The 17578-nt window shown below is 42.3% G+C and overlaps 1 protein-coding gene across 21 annotated transcripts in view; it reads left to right on the plus strand.

The window, feature by feature from the left end:
• The window catches only part of LOC135487574 (zinc finger protein 263-like), a 38300-nt gene that overhangs the window by 12067 nt on the left and 8655 nt on the right, over positions 1-17578 (plus strand). Inside the window, exons 4-5 of one of the 21 annotated variants that reach the window (XR_010446872.1) lie at positions 4320-5384; positions 6049-6688. The exons of 5 other annotated variants lie outside the window; for them this stretch is intronic. Coding sequence is in view for 15 of the 16 variants with exons in the window: in XM_064771436.1 (XP_064627506.1) it covers positions 5413-5904 (492 nt within the window). In the remaining variant the exon portion in view is untranslated. 15 more of the 21 variants (XM_064771460.1, XM_064771452.1, XM_064771450.1 and 12 more) reach the window with 15 other exon arrangements.

Genomic DNA, 17578 nt, shown 5'->3' on the forward strand with positions numbered 1-17578 from the left:
TGTCGTTTCAGTTTACGATGCCATCTTTAGGGCAGCCAGCGTTGCAACCATATCGGGAAGTCTACTGCTCTGTTTGCAACAAAATGTTCAAACGGAAGGACACCCTTAGTGTGCACATGCGTATCCACACCCAGGAAATGCCATACACTTGTGGTTATTGTGGGAGGAAGTTTCGAGACAAATCAAACTATAGGCGACATGTCAAATTGAAACATTTGTTGTAAACTTCGAAGTTCTAAGTGCACATCTGTACATCTTGACCCGCAAGGTTTTGAGATCGCTAAGTCACCCACTTAAAATTGGATCCCTATAGTGGTGACGCAAAAGCATGAGAGTCAGGATGACTTTTGGAGTGCTCCACAGTTTTCATTTTCTGAACCTTGTAACTCAGTTATGAGAACTAGGGACTTGGCTGTTTGGTTGTCAAGTTCCAGATCTGCTTTTATGACGTGTCCTGTCATCTCTTCCTACTTCCAGTTTTGACGCTGTTATATCTTTTAGATTGGCTCTACATGTTGTGTCGGGGAGGAGGCAATGTTTTTCTTGGCTTTTTATGATTTTTATGGCGTGTTCTTTGCAATTTATTGCAGTTTCTTTCTGTTCTTGGTTTGTTGAGAGAAATCATGTCCCACATATTAAAGTAGTACAAGGATCACCAATTTATTCTGATTATTGTACTTTCAGTTTCTTAACTTTTCTGGACCGGTGCCGGATAATCGTCGTACTCGTCGTACTCTTCTTACCCATTTCTGTGAATTCTGCGGAAAAGGTTTCAATCGCAAAGATTCATTGAAACGACACGTGCTTCTCGTTCATTCAAATGAAGCGCCTTACGTTTGCGATAAGTGTCACAGAGGATTCAAGTACCGCCATAACATGATGCAGCACTGGCATAGCAACTGTCAGCTAAACAACTTCAAATAGACCAGGCTTTAGGTTTGAGGGTGAGGCTTTAGTTAAGCAACTCTCAGCTGAACCACTTCAAATTGATCAGGCTAGGTTTGAGGGCAAGAATGTCATTTAAAAGTCTACAGAGTAACTTAAGCAATATCAATATGTAGAGATCTGATTTGAGGATTTTAAGATTTTACTGTTGAAAAAATTGTGTGTTCTTCAAAGTCAGTCCTGATTTGCACTCCTGGTATGGCTATATTGTATATTGAGGGGGTATGTCTTGATCCAACCCACTTTGTTTACCTCATACCATGTCCACAATTACATACGTCTTCACTAAACCGATGCGCTTGTTCTCTAAGTGTCTTTGAAAAAAATGACCGAAGAGTCAGAGATGAACAATTTACAATGATTGGGTACTAATACTTCTCCGGCTCTGTTTTGCAGTCAAATGCTGCCAACTGGTCAGACATGTCACAGGCACTTGCACGGAATGGGAAATGTGCAGTATGTAAACAAATGTTCTGGAGTGAGTCAGCCCTTCGGAAACACGTCTTGGCAGAACATGCGGATGAACACCCTTATGATTGTCATATCTGTGGCAAAGGCTTCTATCGTAAAGATCACTATAAGAGTCATTTGCGAGTTCACACGAATGACAAGGCATACGAGTGTTTCGAGTGCAAGAAACAGTACAAAGACCCATGGTCCTTGCGGCGTCACAATCGTCAAAAACATCAACCGGTAACTTGCAGTATCTGTAGCGATGTTTTCAGCAATAAGTTGGAGCTTGTTACTCATCTGAAAGATGCCCATGGTCATTTCAAGATCCCCAGTTCAGAGTAGAATAGATAGGATATCTTTGTCTATGTAACTTTTCTGATCTCAGTTCTGACTTCTGATATAGCTATTCTGTTCTGAAACGTTGAGACTTCAGCAATGTTAAGAGATGGGGCAAATCCAGCCATGACATTCCTTTTGTCAGTAAGAGATAGCTCGCTCTCTGCATCTGATTTGCAGATGTGTGTGTATATTAGTACATTCTAACCTCACTACCATAAAGATATCAGGCAAGCCTACATTATTTGCTAAAAAAATGTGAAACATAGGAAATGTGTTCTCTGTATCCAAAGCCAAGGTCACACTGTCCAGGGTAAACCTTTAGAATGCATTCATGTGAGATGGGAGTGGGGAATTCAGTTCACTATGACAATGTATTCACTGTAAAAGTTATCATCATGAAGAATATCCACTGTAGGTAAACAAAAAGGAGTTTTTTATGTTGGAAAGCAGGTCAGGATTGGTGATAGCAGTTTTAGTAGCCCACTTATGTATTAAAATGTGTAATGTCTTTTTCGAGTGAAATAAATGCCAAGATTTGTAAAATTTTCACCTTTTTGTTTTTCGTTTGTATTCAATCGCGTCTTGAACAAAGTACACTACTGATGTGGATGAATTGGTCAGAGTTGAAAACTGTCACAGTCAGTTATCCCCTTTGGGACACAGACAACCATGCCAATACCCACTGTTTTCTCTTGCAGTTTTTGGCATCTGGGCACATATCAACTGCAAGGAAAGTCATGGTAGACGGTCAACAGAGAGGGTGGCAGTGTAACTGGTGTGGAAAAGTCTTCCCGTCAAAACACAGCTATAATATTCACGCCAGGGTTCACACAGGAGAGAAGCCATTCCGGTGCAAGTTTTGTGACAAGGCGTTTTCCCAGAGTAACTCTCTTCAGCGACATATTCGAATCCACACTGGTGATAAACCTTATGTTTGTAAACAGTGTGGCAAAGCCTTCAGCGACCAGTCATCTTTCGTGCGACATTCGGTTGTCCATAAAAGAGCAGACCTTCTACAGTGATGTAAAAGTACATTGTGACTATATATATAAAAAACTGCTGCGCACAGCTACGATAGTCAAATGACAGCCCGTAGCCGTAATCGGGTCTTGCGTTTGTCCTCGGCCACCTGACCTAATATCAACAACGTGTTGCTGCTGGCAATGGAGTTATTCTCAGTATGGAGGGGCTGTGACTGTCTAAGGTCTAATTTTCAATTCAGCTACATCTAGGATTTAAGCGTTTCATGGTATTCGCTTTCACTAGCTTCGATATTTACCCAAAAACGGTCTTCAGTTGTGGTTCATGAGTGTAATCAATTAATATCAAGTGTAAATACAAACATAGCCATATTGATATTGATTGCTTGATTTTTCAGGATTCTTTCAGAGCTAGGAAACTCTCGGACTCACTAAAGTCCAAGGATGGAATAGTCATACCTGGATACGATGGCAAAAAATGGCAGTGCTCATGGTGTGGCAAAATATTCTTGCAACGCTTCTCAATGCTGATTCATGTCCGTATTCACACCGGTGAAAAACCGTACCATTGTCATCTTTGTCCAAAGGCTTTTGCCCAAGGTTGTGACTTGAAAAAGCATATTCGTATTCACACGGGAGAGAAACCTTACGCTTGCAAATACTGTGGCAAATTGTTCAGTGATTGCTCATACATGAAGAGGCACCTTCGGTCGCATGAACGATGAGCTGGGTCCCTTTTGTGTTGAATCACTGGAAAGGGATGAACATGGACTTGACTGAGTTCTAATCTTGACCAAAATGGAGGTCCATGTGTCCTACTTATCAAGTGAAAATAGGTCAAGGGCTGTGCAAGTAGGTCAAGGCTGTAAGAATAGGTCAAGGCTGTAACAGGCAAGAGGCAAGAGTGCCACTTTAAAGGCTCAATACCGAAAGCTAATAATAGTTTATTTCTCAGTTTGGGACTACTAGTATCGACAGCTTTTTTCAGCACTATCATCAGGACTTTTTTGGCAAAAGACTGACACTTGTGTCGTATTATATTTTGCAGTTGTTCCGAGAGGTACTGAAGAGAAAGCCCTTCGTAATGAATGAATACGCTTGTCCGCACTGTGCCAAGGTGTTCTCGTGGAAGTCTCATTTGACTCGTCATCTTCTTGTTCACACCAATGTCAGGTCTTTTCAGTGCGAGCTATGCGAGAAGACTTTCAAGTTGCGCAATCATTTAGTAGACCATATAAGGGGTTGTGCAAAACTGAATGAGGAGCAACGAAGGGCGCGGAAGCAGTAATTCTGGTCGCACTTTTCCATTGGTCAATTCTGTACTTCTGTTCAGTTTTGTATGATTGAATGGTTGCATTAGCTCATTGGCATCCTTGTGCTTAGGAGCAATGGGTAACTGCTTGATAGTTATTGGACATGGTGTTCTTTTACCGCCCTGGACTTCAACGGACAATGCAAGTTTTTACATCGGATTCTGGCATGCAAAACGTTGTAGCAATACTAACTAATTTGACCTCACCCAATGTGTAATCTGTGGTCCATGTCTGTTTAGAGGAAATAAATTGGCGTATCCCAATGAAGTCTCTTTGCTTGTCTTTTCAGTTGGACAGGTTCGGTTTGCCGAGACACGTCTGTGGATTGAGCGCAACATCTAATAACCCGTCAAAGATTCTTTTCTGTCGGTACTGCGAGAAGGCATTTGCCTGGAGGTCTCATTTGAAGCGACATCTTTTGATCCATACTGGAAATAGGCAGTTCATTTGCAAAGAATGTGGTGCGACATTTAAACGGCGTGATCATTGGAAGGAGCATGTTTCCAGACACCAAAAGGAGGGGGCCTCCGCTTTTGGTGGTCAGAACTTAACATTCATAGAGGACTTAAATGACACTTTATGATGAAAATGTAATTAATAGTACTGTCATAAGTGCCATATATTATTGACTCTTCACTAGTTTGGCATTTGCAATTCATTGTTTTTCAAGAAGAGGTGAAAACCGGAAGACTGAATCCCTAATTCTGCTATTTTCAGTTCAGCTATCCTCCTGGTGTTGGTATGCGACCAGACACGGCACAACGACCCCCCAAACAGGCCGGAGAGTTCACCCCGCACTTCTGCCCTATTTGTCACAAGTCATTTCCATGGAAATCCTACTTGAAAAGACACTTGGCAACACACACTGAAGCTCGGCCACATATGTGTTTGAAGTGCAACAAAGATTTTAAACGTTCTGATCAGTTGGCAGCACACATGATCCATGTTCATAATGAAGTATCTTGGCAGAGATATGGACCGTTCTCCGGGTTAAATAACCAAAACATTGGCTCCGCTTCTGGCAAGATCCAGTAGACGTTGTATAAACTTAGATGTGGAGCCAGTGGACGTTGTAACTTGGAATACATGTAGAGTCATCATTAGCATTGTTCTCTTCCTCTCCTCCCACCCATAGAGATCAGATCAGATAGAAAAAACCCACAACCAGGCTTCGTTTTCGAGTTGAGCCAGCCATACATGATGTTGGCTCTAAGGGGTTATTTCCATACCAGTGTTCTTTCTTTGCAGTGCACCAGGTACAATGTATTGAGGTGTTTTCTCAAGGAGTTTCGGTTCTTCACGCAAAGACTTAACCACTCTGTTAAGCTAAAGTGGTTTTGAACAAGCCAGTCAAGTAATTGAGTTTTTTCTGTATTTTTCAGTTTGGCATTTATCATACAAGTTCTAGTCGTAGATTCATGGGCCAACCTTCTCCAAAATCGCCCATGAAAGTGCACACTTGCCACATCTGCCAAAAATCGTTCGCCTGGAAGTCTTTCCTGCGGCGCCATCTAGTCGTCCATCAGGATGAAAGGCCCTTTAGTTGTCAATTCTGCTCTCTGACATTCAAACGCCAGGATAAGCTTCAGTATCATTTGCACGTACAACATGCAAAGTTTTCGAAGACATCGGATAGGGTCGAGTTGTCTGGGATTATGAAGGACCCGCGTAAACTTGTCGATTCCTCAGCATTCCGATCTGCAGGAATGGTAGATTTGGAATCTGTTCATCCCATGCCTGGAACAGATCAAGGGCCTTCACAATATGACCCAGGCTTAGAGGAGAATCCATCTCGTGAAATAGACATGTGTTCAGAAGAAAATCAGAATCCCATGAAATTAGAGGACTTCAATGATGACCGTGATAAAATTTAGCTTACTTGCATTTGTGTTTATATTATTCAGTTGGAGGATGTATTTTGTTTGTCTCTTCTTCAGATGTTCAGAAGCTGGTATTTCCTTGTGATTGAGGCCCGATTTTTAATCCACGACTCAACCTAGCCTCCTTTGTTCTTTCAGTTGTACCACCAGTCCTCAGCGTCAATGGTTCCACTCGCCCGAAAGCATAAATGCATCCACTGCAATAAACTCTTCCTTTGGAAGTCTTACCTCAAGCGGCACATGCTGATGCATACAGATTCGCGCAGCTTCACCTGTGATTTTTGCGGGGCAAAGTTCAAACACGTGCACCATTTGTCTCAACATAAAAGGGTTGCGCATGGTGTTTGGGCTCCGGTAACCTGAGGCATTCTTCTTCTCTGTTCAAACTTTTTTTAAGATGCACACTGGACAGTCGGCCCGTTGTTGGTAATGAAGTTGGCTGTCCTAGATAGTTCCACCACATAGCCCCAGAGTTTTGTTGTCAGGGTGGTGTCCTTTGGCCAGTCTTCCTCTCTTCATTAGGAAGACCTGAGGTATAGTATTGGATGTTTCATGGAGTGTGAATAGACCTTGCTTTGATGGGACAATTGACTGAAATTCCTTTTATATCCGTAAAAACTGCTGTCAGAGGAAAAACTTATAAAAATACGTACTATCAAAATCAAAAAGTTGCAGTCGGCAGTTTATAAGTGACGTTATTTGAATGTAAAATGTATGTGATTGTTGCATGCTATTCACTGAAACTGCCATGGCTTAAATAAAACAATTTATTTCATAGTAACACCGCTGTCCCTTCTTTTATTGATACGGTTGTTGTTTGGTGGTCATCCCCTTCCATACTACGTTACAACCAAAAGCAACGTGCTAGACTGAATGGCTGATGAGTCCTTGGCTATCATCCAGTACTTCAACATTTCGTATTATGCTCTAATACCTTTAAGAGTTTTGTGTCTGGCAAACATCCTGGGACAAAAAGTTGGGTCATGTGACTTGTGAGGAATATTGGAAAAAATGTAGCCAAAATGTGTCCTAAAAGACCAAGATGGCTTCCATCTATTAAAAAGACATTACTTTGATCAGACTGAGACAGTGACAGCCTCCTTTGACCTGATACTGGAATGCTAAACTTTCATATCTCTAAAAGAAAGCATTGTTGTATTTTCCAGGCGTTTCCACCTTTGAACTGGCCGAGTTGGCGGCCAACAGACACATTGAAACGACCCGGCCACTTCAACTATGACCAACACCTTTGTAGCGTGTGCAATTCGAGTTACAATTCTGCAGAGACACTGCAACTTCACATTCAGGCCTCTCATAGCATTGCGGGCGTTGTTCACCCGTGTCCAATGTGTGAGAAAAACTTTGTCGAAGGTTGGCGTCTCCGGCGTCATATGAGGACCCACTCAACTGAGCGGCCATTCAAATGTCAACTATGCGCAGCGACGTTTAAACGCAAAGATCATTTGCACGATCACAATAAGTTAAAACACTTTCATGGGAAAACAAACTAAATTTCATATGAAGTTGTCTTTGGACAGCATGTTTGGATGTTCCCCTAATCCTACATCATCATGCACTTTAGCCTGCTGCATGGTTTTGTCCAGGTTTATATACAAGTATGATTCAGGTTGTTACTTGTCAAGAGCAGGTTCGTTAACCGACAAAGGCTGGAATGACAAGAGGATGAAAAGTGAAATTCTGAATCTTCTGTAACCTGCTCTTTGGAGTAAATTACTTGTTCGTTCTTAAATGTGTGAGTGACACGAAGCTTTATCTAATTCAGTGAATCTCATTTACAGTCATAGCATTAATGCCAACATTTCCGCTAAATACCGATTGAGCGATTGGGCCCGCCAGGCCTTGGTGAAAATTTCACGGGTGCAATGATCTGGGACAAAAATGACCTCATCCAACTAACCCTGTCGAGTGGGCTGCTGGGAACCATCATCTACTGTAGTGTGACCAATTTTCCTTTTTAACGCAAGACACTGTTTGTATTTTTCAGTCTGACTTTCATTGGTTTGGGTCAAGTCAAATCCCCACACCGAGTGGGTTTACAAGAAAACATACCAGTAGCACTACGTACCACTGTTCTCACTGTGGCAAGGATTACTCGAGAGATAGTGTGTTAAAGGCACACATACTTGCCAAGCACACCAGTATGGGGAACTATACGTGTTCCATTTGCAAGAAATCCTTCATTCAAAAGCATGATTTGTTGCGTCACATGACTGTCCACGGGTCCGACCGCCCATTTAAATGTGATTTCTGTGGCAAAACATTTAAACGTAAGGACCATCTGAGGGTGCACAGAGTGAGCCATTTAGCGGATCGACAGGCTTGAGGCAATCTTGGTTAAAGGAAACCTGGTCCTCTCATTTATTGCAATCCTGAAAAATTTTCTCATTTCAGCCATTGTGGAAAGGCAAAATGTAGCCCTCACAGGTTTCTTTGAGTTGGAATAAAAATTTTAAGTGAGGCTATAAAATTTGCTTTGTTGTATTTTTCAGACAAAGTGGGGGGTTGACTTTAGTGGACAAGGTCAGATGCAAAACTTCCAACATGGTGCTGCCCTCAGGATTTTCCCGTGCGAGTTTTGCCCGAAGAAATTCAAATGGGCCTTGAGTCTTAAAGTGCACATGGCCACTCATACGAATAAGGGTGACTACAAGTGCGTGTACTGCCCGCGCGAGTTTGTTCAAATGTCGCACCTCAAACGGCACATGTATACACATGCAAAGGGTAAAAATGGGATGCTCTATTGCAAATCCTGTGACAAGAATTTCAACTACTTTAAAGAGTTGAAGACACATTTGCGCTGCTTAACATCGTCAAGTCACCAAGGTCTAAACTAATAAGGTGCTGGCAGTTGAATGATCAGCTCAGCTCAAAGGTTTGATCCCTCAGTTATTTCATGTTCCGTACATGTACCTTAAGAGCTATGTAGATGATACTGGGTACATCTGTTAGCTGCTAGAGTGAAGTGGCTTGCCCAAGGTCGTTATTTTCAATAAATGTTGTAATGATCTGTCTGTACATATCGTTTGACTTTTGAATAAACATCATTTAAAAGGATGAGTTCTTTTTGCTGTTCTTCAGTCCACTTTCTCTCTTCCCTCTGTTGATGGCATTGTTTGTCTGGCCGACTTGTCCTTGCTCCTGGCTTAATTTGGTTCTAATGAGTTTATAGGCCTACATGTTTAAGGTATTGGGCTTTTTGGTTTGGTACACAGTGTGTGGCATTGTATTGGAAAACTCATAGGAGGAAAATCTACGGTTTACAATAGTATAATATATTATTCAGAAGTGATGGGTTAATCAGTTTGCTTCTGAAGTTGTAAAAAACCAAACGGAAATAAGGACAACAGAAGAAAAAAGAATAGCATTCTCCCAATTGTCTTTTCCCCTTGATTCATCTCTGGTTGCCTTCCACTTCCTTAAAACTGGCATATTGCTGCCATAGTCAGTTCACATTGCTTGTAAAACACATAGCTATACCACCAGCTTTGTCTACCAACCATTTACACGTAAGCGCTTTCCACCAGTTGGCAGAGTGCCGGTAACAGCTTAGACTATATTCACTCCTATAGGATTGTACAGAGTATTGCTCTCCTGTAGTAGACCTGCTACAGTATACCAACCAGTGGTCTAGATCAATATTCGCCTGACATCACCATGGTAACCAGTTGCCCCTCATTGTTATCATGGGGTGACTGGGCTGGCATTGAAGTGCTGGCATGTGGAGTTGAAGTGGGTTATGATAATTATGCAGACAACCTGGCGTGCCCAGGGTTGTTGTGTGTGAGTGGTGCTCTGACTGGCGCACATTGGAAATGTTGTCGTTTGTAGACAATCAAGATGGCGGTGCAAAATTTTCCGTCTGGAAGCCCATATGGTGGGTAATTATCTGATAGAAATGTTGTGGACAGAACTATGACCAAGTAGGTTTAAAAATATGGTTGATACATGATTTTTTGGATGGAAAAATATCTAGAATTGATTGACATGATCTGTTTTTGGAAAAATGTAGTAATTCAGAAAAGTGGACTCAAGAATTCAGATGAATTGATGAATTGAAGATGACAAAGCTCATTGCAGAGTTGTGTACAGTACAGCTGAAGATAATGATTTTGATATTCAGGAGCGATGGGTATATTCGTTTGCTTAAACTGAATGGGAATATAAAGACAACAGAAGAAAAAAGAATAGCATACTCCCAATTGTCTTTTCCCCTTGATTCATCTCTCTGGTTTGTAAGCTAAGCTTTGACATTTTTCAGTTGGTAGAATTCTTTAAAATCAATGAAGTTGTGAAGAGTAGGTTCTGTTGATGTAAGGATGGAAATCATATATGTTAGAATAAAAAACTGGAACCCGGGGCTAAATTATTGATTTCTTGCTAATGGTACAATCAGTTATTAACAGTCCACCAGGTTCCTTTAGGTCTTGGCTACCATGGTGGCAGCACCAATCAGGAGCTAGTCCTGAGACGTGCTAAAAAAAGAATTAAGGTGGTTTGTGAGAGGGCAGCAGTGGACAATTTGTTGTCGTTGCTGCTTAAATAAAGCGCCAATTAGGCCATTGCAGGGGATACGATATTCTGACATATCTCCAATGCTTCAACCACACAAAGATTCTAAGCTACTGTTCCCTGTTTGTCTTACAGTTTGCCCATCCCTGCTTGCAAGACGACTCGGGACAGCTGGGTGTCAGTCAAGGCCACGGTGTTGGAGGGAGGGGCAGGGCGAGTAGAGGCCACCAAGCGGTAAAGGGTGTTAATGTGTTGACCAGGGACCTCCGGGAGAGACTGGGACAGTCTACGGGTCATTCACGTGGTTTCACGTGTCGTATCTGTGGCCGTGGTCTCTCAAGCGCGGCCAATCTCCATGTCCATCTTCGTGTGCACACAAAGAATGTTCGTTTTACGTGTTGCTTTTGCGGCGACAGGTTCAACCACAGTAACTCACTAAATCGGCATGTGAGACAGAAACACAATGTTGTGATGAAGCGTGGTGCCATCCAGGGACACATTGGGGTGGTGGATGAGGATAAGACAATGTAGTGAATATGATCTCTTTGATATTCAGTGATTCAAAGATAACACTAATACAATGCAGAAGGCAAATACAGTGGAACCTCAGACAACTCTCTTTGCAGGACACCCTCTCTATTAAGGGACAGTGGTTTTGGTTCCTTATGGATTGTTTCTGGACAATTTGACCCTTGTAATTAGGACACCTTCCTAATAAGGACAGCATTTGACAGTCCCAATGTTGTCCTTAATAGAGAGGTCTACTGTAATTAAAAAGGACAAGAATATCACCATCATATTCTAAATCTGATTGATGTATGTATTGTAGCTGTAACCCTTCTGAGAGTCTTTTCTAATAAAATATCTTAAGAGACAAAACTTGTTTCTTGCATGTCTTTGTGCGAGACGCTTTTCCTGTGTTATTACTCTTGCCCAAATGTGTCCCTTGCAATGGCTACCTGGGTCTACTGTTGGTTTGTCATAGCAAAAACACCTGGCAGGAAAAGTTGTTAAGACCAAATTCAAACTAAAAACAGAACTGCAGCAGACATCTTATAGTCTTAATTATTTTTTTGCAGTTTGTTGAACCAAGCTGGAGCTTGTGCAATCGTATCCCAAAGTCGAGAAATGTGCGTCCCCCTAGTCTTCTGAAGTCCACCCACCCTGATAAACTTAAGAGTTTGAAGTGTCATATCTGTGGGCGTGTCCTTTCAAAACTCGCCAATCTCAAGGTCCATCTACGTGTACATACCAGGGACGTTCATTTTCCTTGTCGTCAGTGCGGCAAGATCTTCAATCACAGAAACTCTCTCAGCCGACATTTGAAAACTCATCACCAAGAGTGTACCATGCCATGATATGAAAACCAAGGAATGCCATACGGCAGATCGATATACGCTTCTGGTCATCCTTGCATTTTCAGAGATGAATGTTATGATTTTACTGACTGGCATGAAAAGAAGACATGGTCTGCTATGCTTGGGTCAAACACATGCTCCATCCATTGCATGTTGTTCCCTGGATCTTGATATAACTGAATGAGTTACCATCCAGTTGGAAAGATGGAGTACATACACTAGGGTGCGTTCAAAATCTACACCTGAAATGTTTTCCATCATGGGTCCTGGTATAATGTGTCTTTCTCTCACTTCAGTTCGCGATGTCACCACCGCCCAATCCCGGCCAGCGTCATAATCAATCTCACCACCTTGGTCTCCCCATAAGCAAGTCTGCGTCGAGGTTTCCTTGTATGATATGCAACAAAAGTTTGAAGAGTAGCACGTCTTTGTCAAGTCATATGCTGATACATACGAAGGAAAAACCATTCAAATGTCCGTTCTGTGATCTCGCGTTCACTTTTCGCAACTCGCTATGGCGGCATAAAAAGTTACACACGGGCGAGAAACCGCACAAATGTGATTTTTGCGATCGGCGCTTCATCCAAGCTTCTGACGCCAAGAAACACATGATTGTTCATTTCAGTAGTCTGAACAAAACAAGTTAGAATCTTTTTTCAGTTTTTTGGCTCCGGGGCGCTGTAATACAGGAGCCTATACTCTGAAATTGAAAGGTATTCGTAAACTTCCACATAGTTTCAAAACACTCAAGAATACATACATTGCTTATCTTGCAGAACATTGGACGTGTGAAAAATTCGACCCTGAGTGCATGCGGAGACACCCAGTGTGCAGTGTGTGGCATGGTCCTCTCGACTAGAAATTCTCTCAAAGCCCACTTGATGCGTCACACTGGCGAACGGCCGCGGGAGTGTTCAGTGTGTCACATGACCTTCAAGTACGCGAATTCATTGCGGCGACACATGTTCATTCACTCCGGAGAACATCCTTACGCTTGCGAGAATTGTGGGAAGAAATTCGTCCAGCTCAGTACATTGAAATTGCATCTCTTCACTTGTAAAAATAGATAATATTGTCATTTAAACTGCTTTACTGTTGTCGAGTATGCATATACTTGCAGTCGTGTATGTCTTAATCATCTATAGAATTCACATTGGATTTGACTTTTTCTGGGTGCAGTTGCTGATTGATACACTATAAAGACATTGCGTTGCCATCTGAGGACAGCACTTGCCATCTGAGGAAATGTCCAAGGAGTGAATGTCCATCAAATTCATCGCGGCCCACCCCTCCAAAACTGCAAAAGTAGGAACAGTCAAATTCCTGCTGGTCTCAGTTGTACATGATGGACGCTTGACATCCCAGCATCATTTTTCCGGAAAACTTAACTGGGGTTGCAGGTGTAGGGGCTCTTGTTTAAGGTTTGCGATAACAGTAGCTTACTTTATGCGCTAATCAGAGTCTATCATCGTAACTGGATCTGATGAATATTAAACTACTTCTGACAGAAATCTTATGTGCTGCTTCTCTTTGCAGTTGGAGGGCCCCTTGCCGCAAGTGGTTGGTTCGATGTCAATAGAACGGGCAAAGTGGCATGAATGCGACATCTGTCAGAAGGTTCTGGCAAGTGCCAACGGACTACTGGTTCACAAACGCAAACACACTGGAGAAAGACCATATAAATGCCCATCTTGCAAAATGTCGTTTGCTTATTATACCTCATGTAGATACCACACGAAGATCTGCCGTACTAAAGACTGGGGGTACAGGTGTAGGGGCTGTGGTCTAAGGTTTACAAATAACGATGACTTATTAAAGCACTCATACAAATGTTCTGAATATAAGACTTGATGATCCTAACTTGATGTGATGAATTTGAAACAATTTCCGACATCAATGTTCGTAAAAAATCTACAGAAAACTTACATGCTGCTTCTCTGTTTCCAGTTGGTTGGCCCCTTTCTGCATGCGGTTTGTCGAATGCCCAGAGCAGTGAGAGCCAAGTCGTACGAGTGTGACGTCTGCCATAAGGTGCTGTCGTCTGCTCAGAATCTCCAGGTTCACAAACGAAGACACACAGGAGAAGAACCATATTGATGTACTTTCTGTGACCTAAGATTTAAGCACAGTAACTCACGCCTGCGCCATATGAGGGTCTGTTGTGGTGATTGGGGGTATAGGTGTAAGACCTGCGGCCTGAGGTTTCAGAATAATAGTGACTTGACGAAACATTCATACACATGTGCTAAACACCCAAATTGATTCTGTTACTTAACTGCAGTGTCTGCTGTCAAAATGAAACAGCATCCTTATTTTTTTCAACAAGATGTTTTTACCACCATACTCGCTTGGATGACATATTACAAACAAGAGAGAAAACCTATGTTGATATTCTCATCTCGTGTAACCTTGATGCTAAGTTACCTCCCTTACTTATTTCAGTTTCATGTAGCGTATCCCATTCCAAGGGACGTATTCCCCACAGCTACATGCAAGATCTGTGGATTGACCCTTGGGACCAGGATGGCGTTACGTCACCACATGCAAAGACACAGCGGTGAACAACCTCACAAATGTTCAAACGGTTTTCATACCAGTCCTCCTTGTGGCGCCACCTTAAGTTACACACTGGAGAGAAGCCTCATGCTTGCACAGTCTGTGGCAAACGCTTTATCCAGTCATGTGATCAGAAAAAACACATGCTTACCCATCTTATGCTGAAGTGACAGAATTATGTTGGTCTGCAAAAAATGTGGAGAAAAAACTCCCGATCATGACCTTCTTGTGCAAGGAAACGAGGCAAAGAGCAGGCCTGATGGACAGTAATAGTACGACTTTTGAAATTATGGAGTGTCATTTTGACCTTTAACAGAAAGATATTGATTGACTGATGATGTGTTTGTGGTGATGGTCTTCCTCATCTTGCATGTTTTTGGTGTTTGAAGGTTTTGTCAAGGAGTATTCTGGAACTTTCTGTCATCAGGACTCTCCCATTTTTCTCTCCTTGATGGTTTATCAATTGACCATTTGTTGTCTTTAGATTCTGAAATGTTCTTCTCTTGCCTGGCTTAAAACTTTGACACTAAGTTGCCTCCCTTACTTGTTCAAGTGGCCTGTAACGTATAGGCAAGCTTTCCAACCACCTTCCGTAATGTGTAAGACGTGTGGATTGTCCGTTTCCACGACAATGGTGCTACGTATCCACATGTGCCGCCACACCGGCAAAAAAACGCACAAATGTAAAAAATGTGACAAGACATTTTCGCGTTTTTCACTTGGTCTTCTCTTCATTTCATTGTCTGGAGAGTGCGTTGCAGGAGGATATAAATCCTCATTTAAGACGATTTGAATGGGGTACAGGCTTCAGTTGCCGACAAAGTATGGCTGAACACGGATCCCCTGCAGTTGGTCCCTCCTTGAGCACTGCAGATAGACGTTCTCAATGTGCATCAGCAAATGGCACTGTGCATCAGAATTCTACCTGGATAAGTCCTAGTGTTGCCACCCAGCAATTCCCTGTCACTTTTGACTTTGGTCTGAATTTTCAAATAATACCTGATCTGAAACGTAGCCTACTAACACTATACTAACAGTCGCACCCCCAGTGTAAATTTCACAGTCATTAACCCTCGACTTTGCTTGTTCCAGAGCCATAAACTGAGGTTAAAGGAAAGGTCACAGCAACCACAGAGAAACGACTCGGTCGTTGATTGTCAGATATGTGGAGTGCAATGGGCGTCAGAGGAAATATTAAAGAAACACATTTTGACTCATCGGACACGACGATCGATCAGATGCAATATTTGCGGCCAGACGTTTACGCAGACGTGGTCGTTGCGACGACACAAATTGATTCACACTGGAGAGAAGCCATTTTCTTGTCGGGTTTGCGGCAAGGGCTTCCGCCAGTCCTCGGATCTGAGGAGGCATTCACGGGTCCACTTTAAGGATGCAGATTAATAGTGTTGACAATGGACATGCTTATTTTTTGGTTGGAAACAATTGCCATATGACTCACTTAAGTTAAAATGAAGGAGAAAGCTGTCAAATGTCCTTTTTTTTTTTATCTCCAAAAATGTTCTAAAATTTTGTCTTGTGTCATGTTTTTCAGTATCCAGAGCTAGATGCACGTAGTTTTCTTGGATCGAAACAGGCCGAGACACCATACCAGTGTGAGGTGTGTAATTTTTACCTGACATCTAAAAATAGCCTCGTCAATCACCTTAGAAGACACACTGGTGAACGACCTTTTAAATGTCGGTTCTGTGACAAGGCATTTCCACGGACATTCTCGTTGAAACGACACGTAGTGTCAAAGCATACCTCTGTCAGTTCAAGACACTCGGACGATTACCCTCACTGAAAATGGCACATCGTCTCAATACCAGTGAAAGGTCTGTTCAGTGCCAAGGGATCCTCTGGTTATTTTCTTTGGAATGACACATTGTATCAAGTCCTTATTGGGTCTATCTTTTAGCTCCTGTATACTGTTCTATATCGATAGTTGACAAGCAGGAGTGTGTAGTTGATGTGCACATTGGCTTCTAGGATTGCGCATGCACTGTGGACCACATCCTGACTCTTTAACAGTGAAAGATCCAGTTCGTTCTGTGACAAGACATCCTCCGGTCATTTTGTTAGAAATGACGCATTATATCAAGGCATTCTTCTACTGACTCTATGTTCTTTCTATCCTATACACTGTTCTATATCAACACATGGGACCATGTTTCATTCTGACTCTTTGGTGTTTTGTTTCTTCTGCATTCTCTGTAATTGTGTAAAATATTGTAGGTAGTTTGTTTGAGGTCCGATTGCTCTGAGGTGATAATTTTGAATTTTCAAGTGCATCCTTGATGTTATTGTACAGTTAAACCTGAAATAATTGTATTCTTATGTCATAAAGTACGGTAGTCTTGTAAGCTACATGTACTTGCATATAAATTGAGATAGTGTGTACATGCATTAATTGTCTCACACCTTATTACAAGTATATAGTTCAATAAAAAAATGCATATTCTTTAAAAGTGTGTTTTCGTGGTCATTTCCCTTTATCTTATGTTTGTAATCCTGTCTTTGCTCTTAGAGTCTTCTTCATTCGTCTTACAGTTGGAGCAACGGCGACGATCAAACCAACAGGGGCGGTTCGGCTGTCCAGTTTGCTTTATCACACTTTGGACCCACCAGGATCTGGTACGGCACATGAGACGCCATACGGGGGAAAAACCATATCCTTGTCCCCACTGTGGCAAGAAATTTGCACGGAACTTCTCAATGTTGCGGCACAAAAAAATTCATAGGCTCGATGAAACGCATCGTTGCCGTTTGTGTGGCTTTGAAAGTCACTCGCCAGAAGAACTGAAGGAGCACTTCAAATTGAAACATCAGTACACTTTGTGAGCTCAAAGTGTTCTTTTCTAGCCATGCGAATATATAACAGAAATCCCCTATTCTAATCTTCCAGATCTACCCACCAAGCCAACCAACGCGGCTGCATGAACCTTCAGTGCCAGGTTCGCTCATAGCGTGCGAAGTTTGCTCCAAATGTTTCACAACGAAGCGGGATATTCGACGTCATATGCGTCGCCACACAGGCGAGCAGCCGTACATGTGTTCCTATTGCGCACGGAGATTTTCCTGTTCGAATTCGTTGACTAGACACACCAGAATTCATACCGGTGAACGACCGCATTCTTGTCCGATATGTAATCGCGGTTTCATTACAGCGTCGTCGTTCAAGAATCACATGATGTCGAAACATCACAAGGAACTTTCTAGAT

This window comes from Lineus longissimus, chromosome 5 (assembly GCF_910592395.1).
Source record: "Lineus longissimus chromosome 5, tnLinLong1.2, whole genome shotgun sequence".
NCBI lineage: Eukaryota > Metazoa > Nemertea > Pilidiophora > Heteronemertea > Lineidae > Lineus > Lineus longissimus.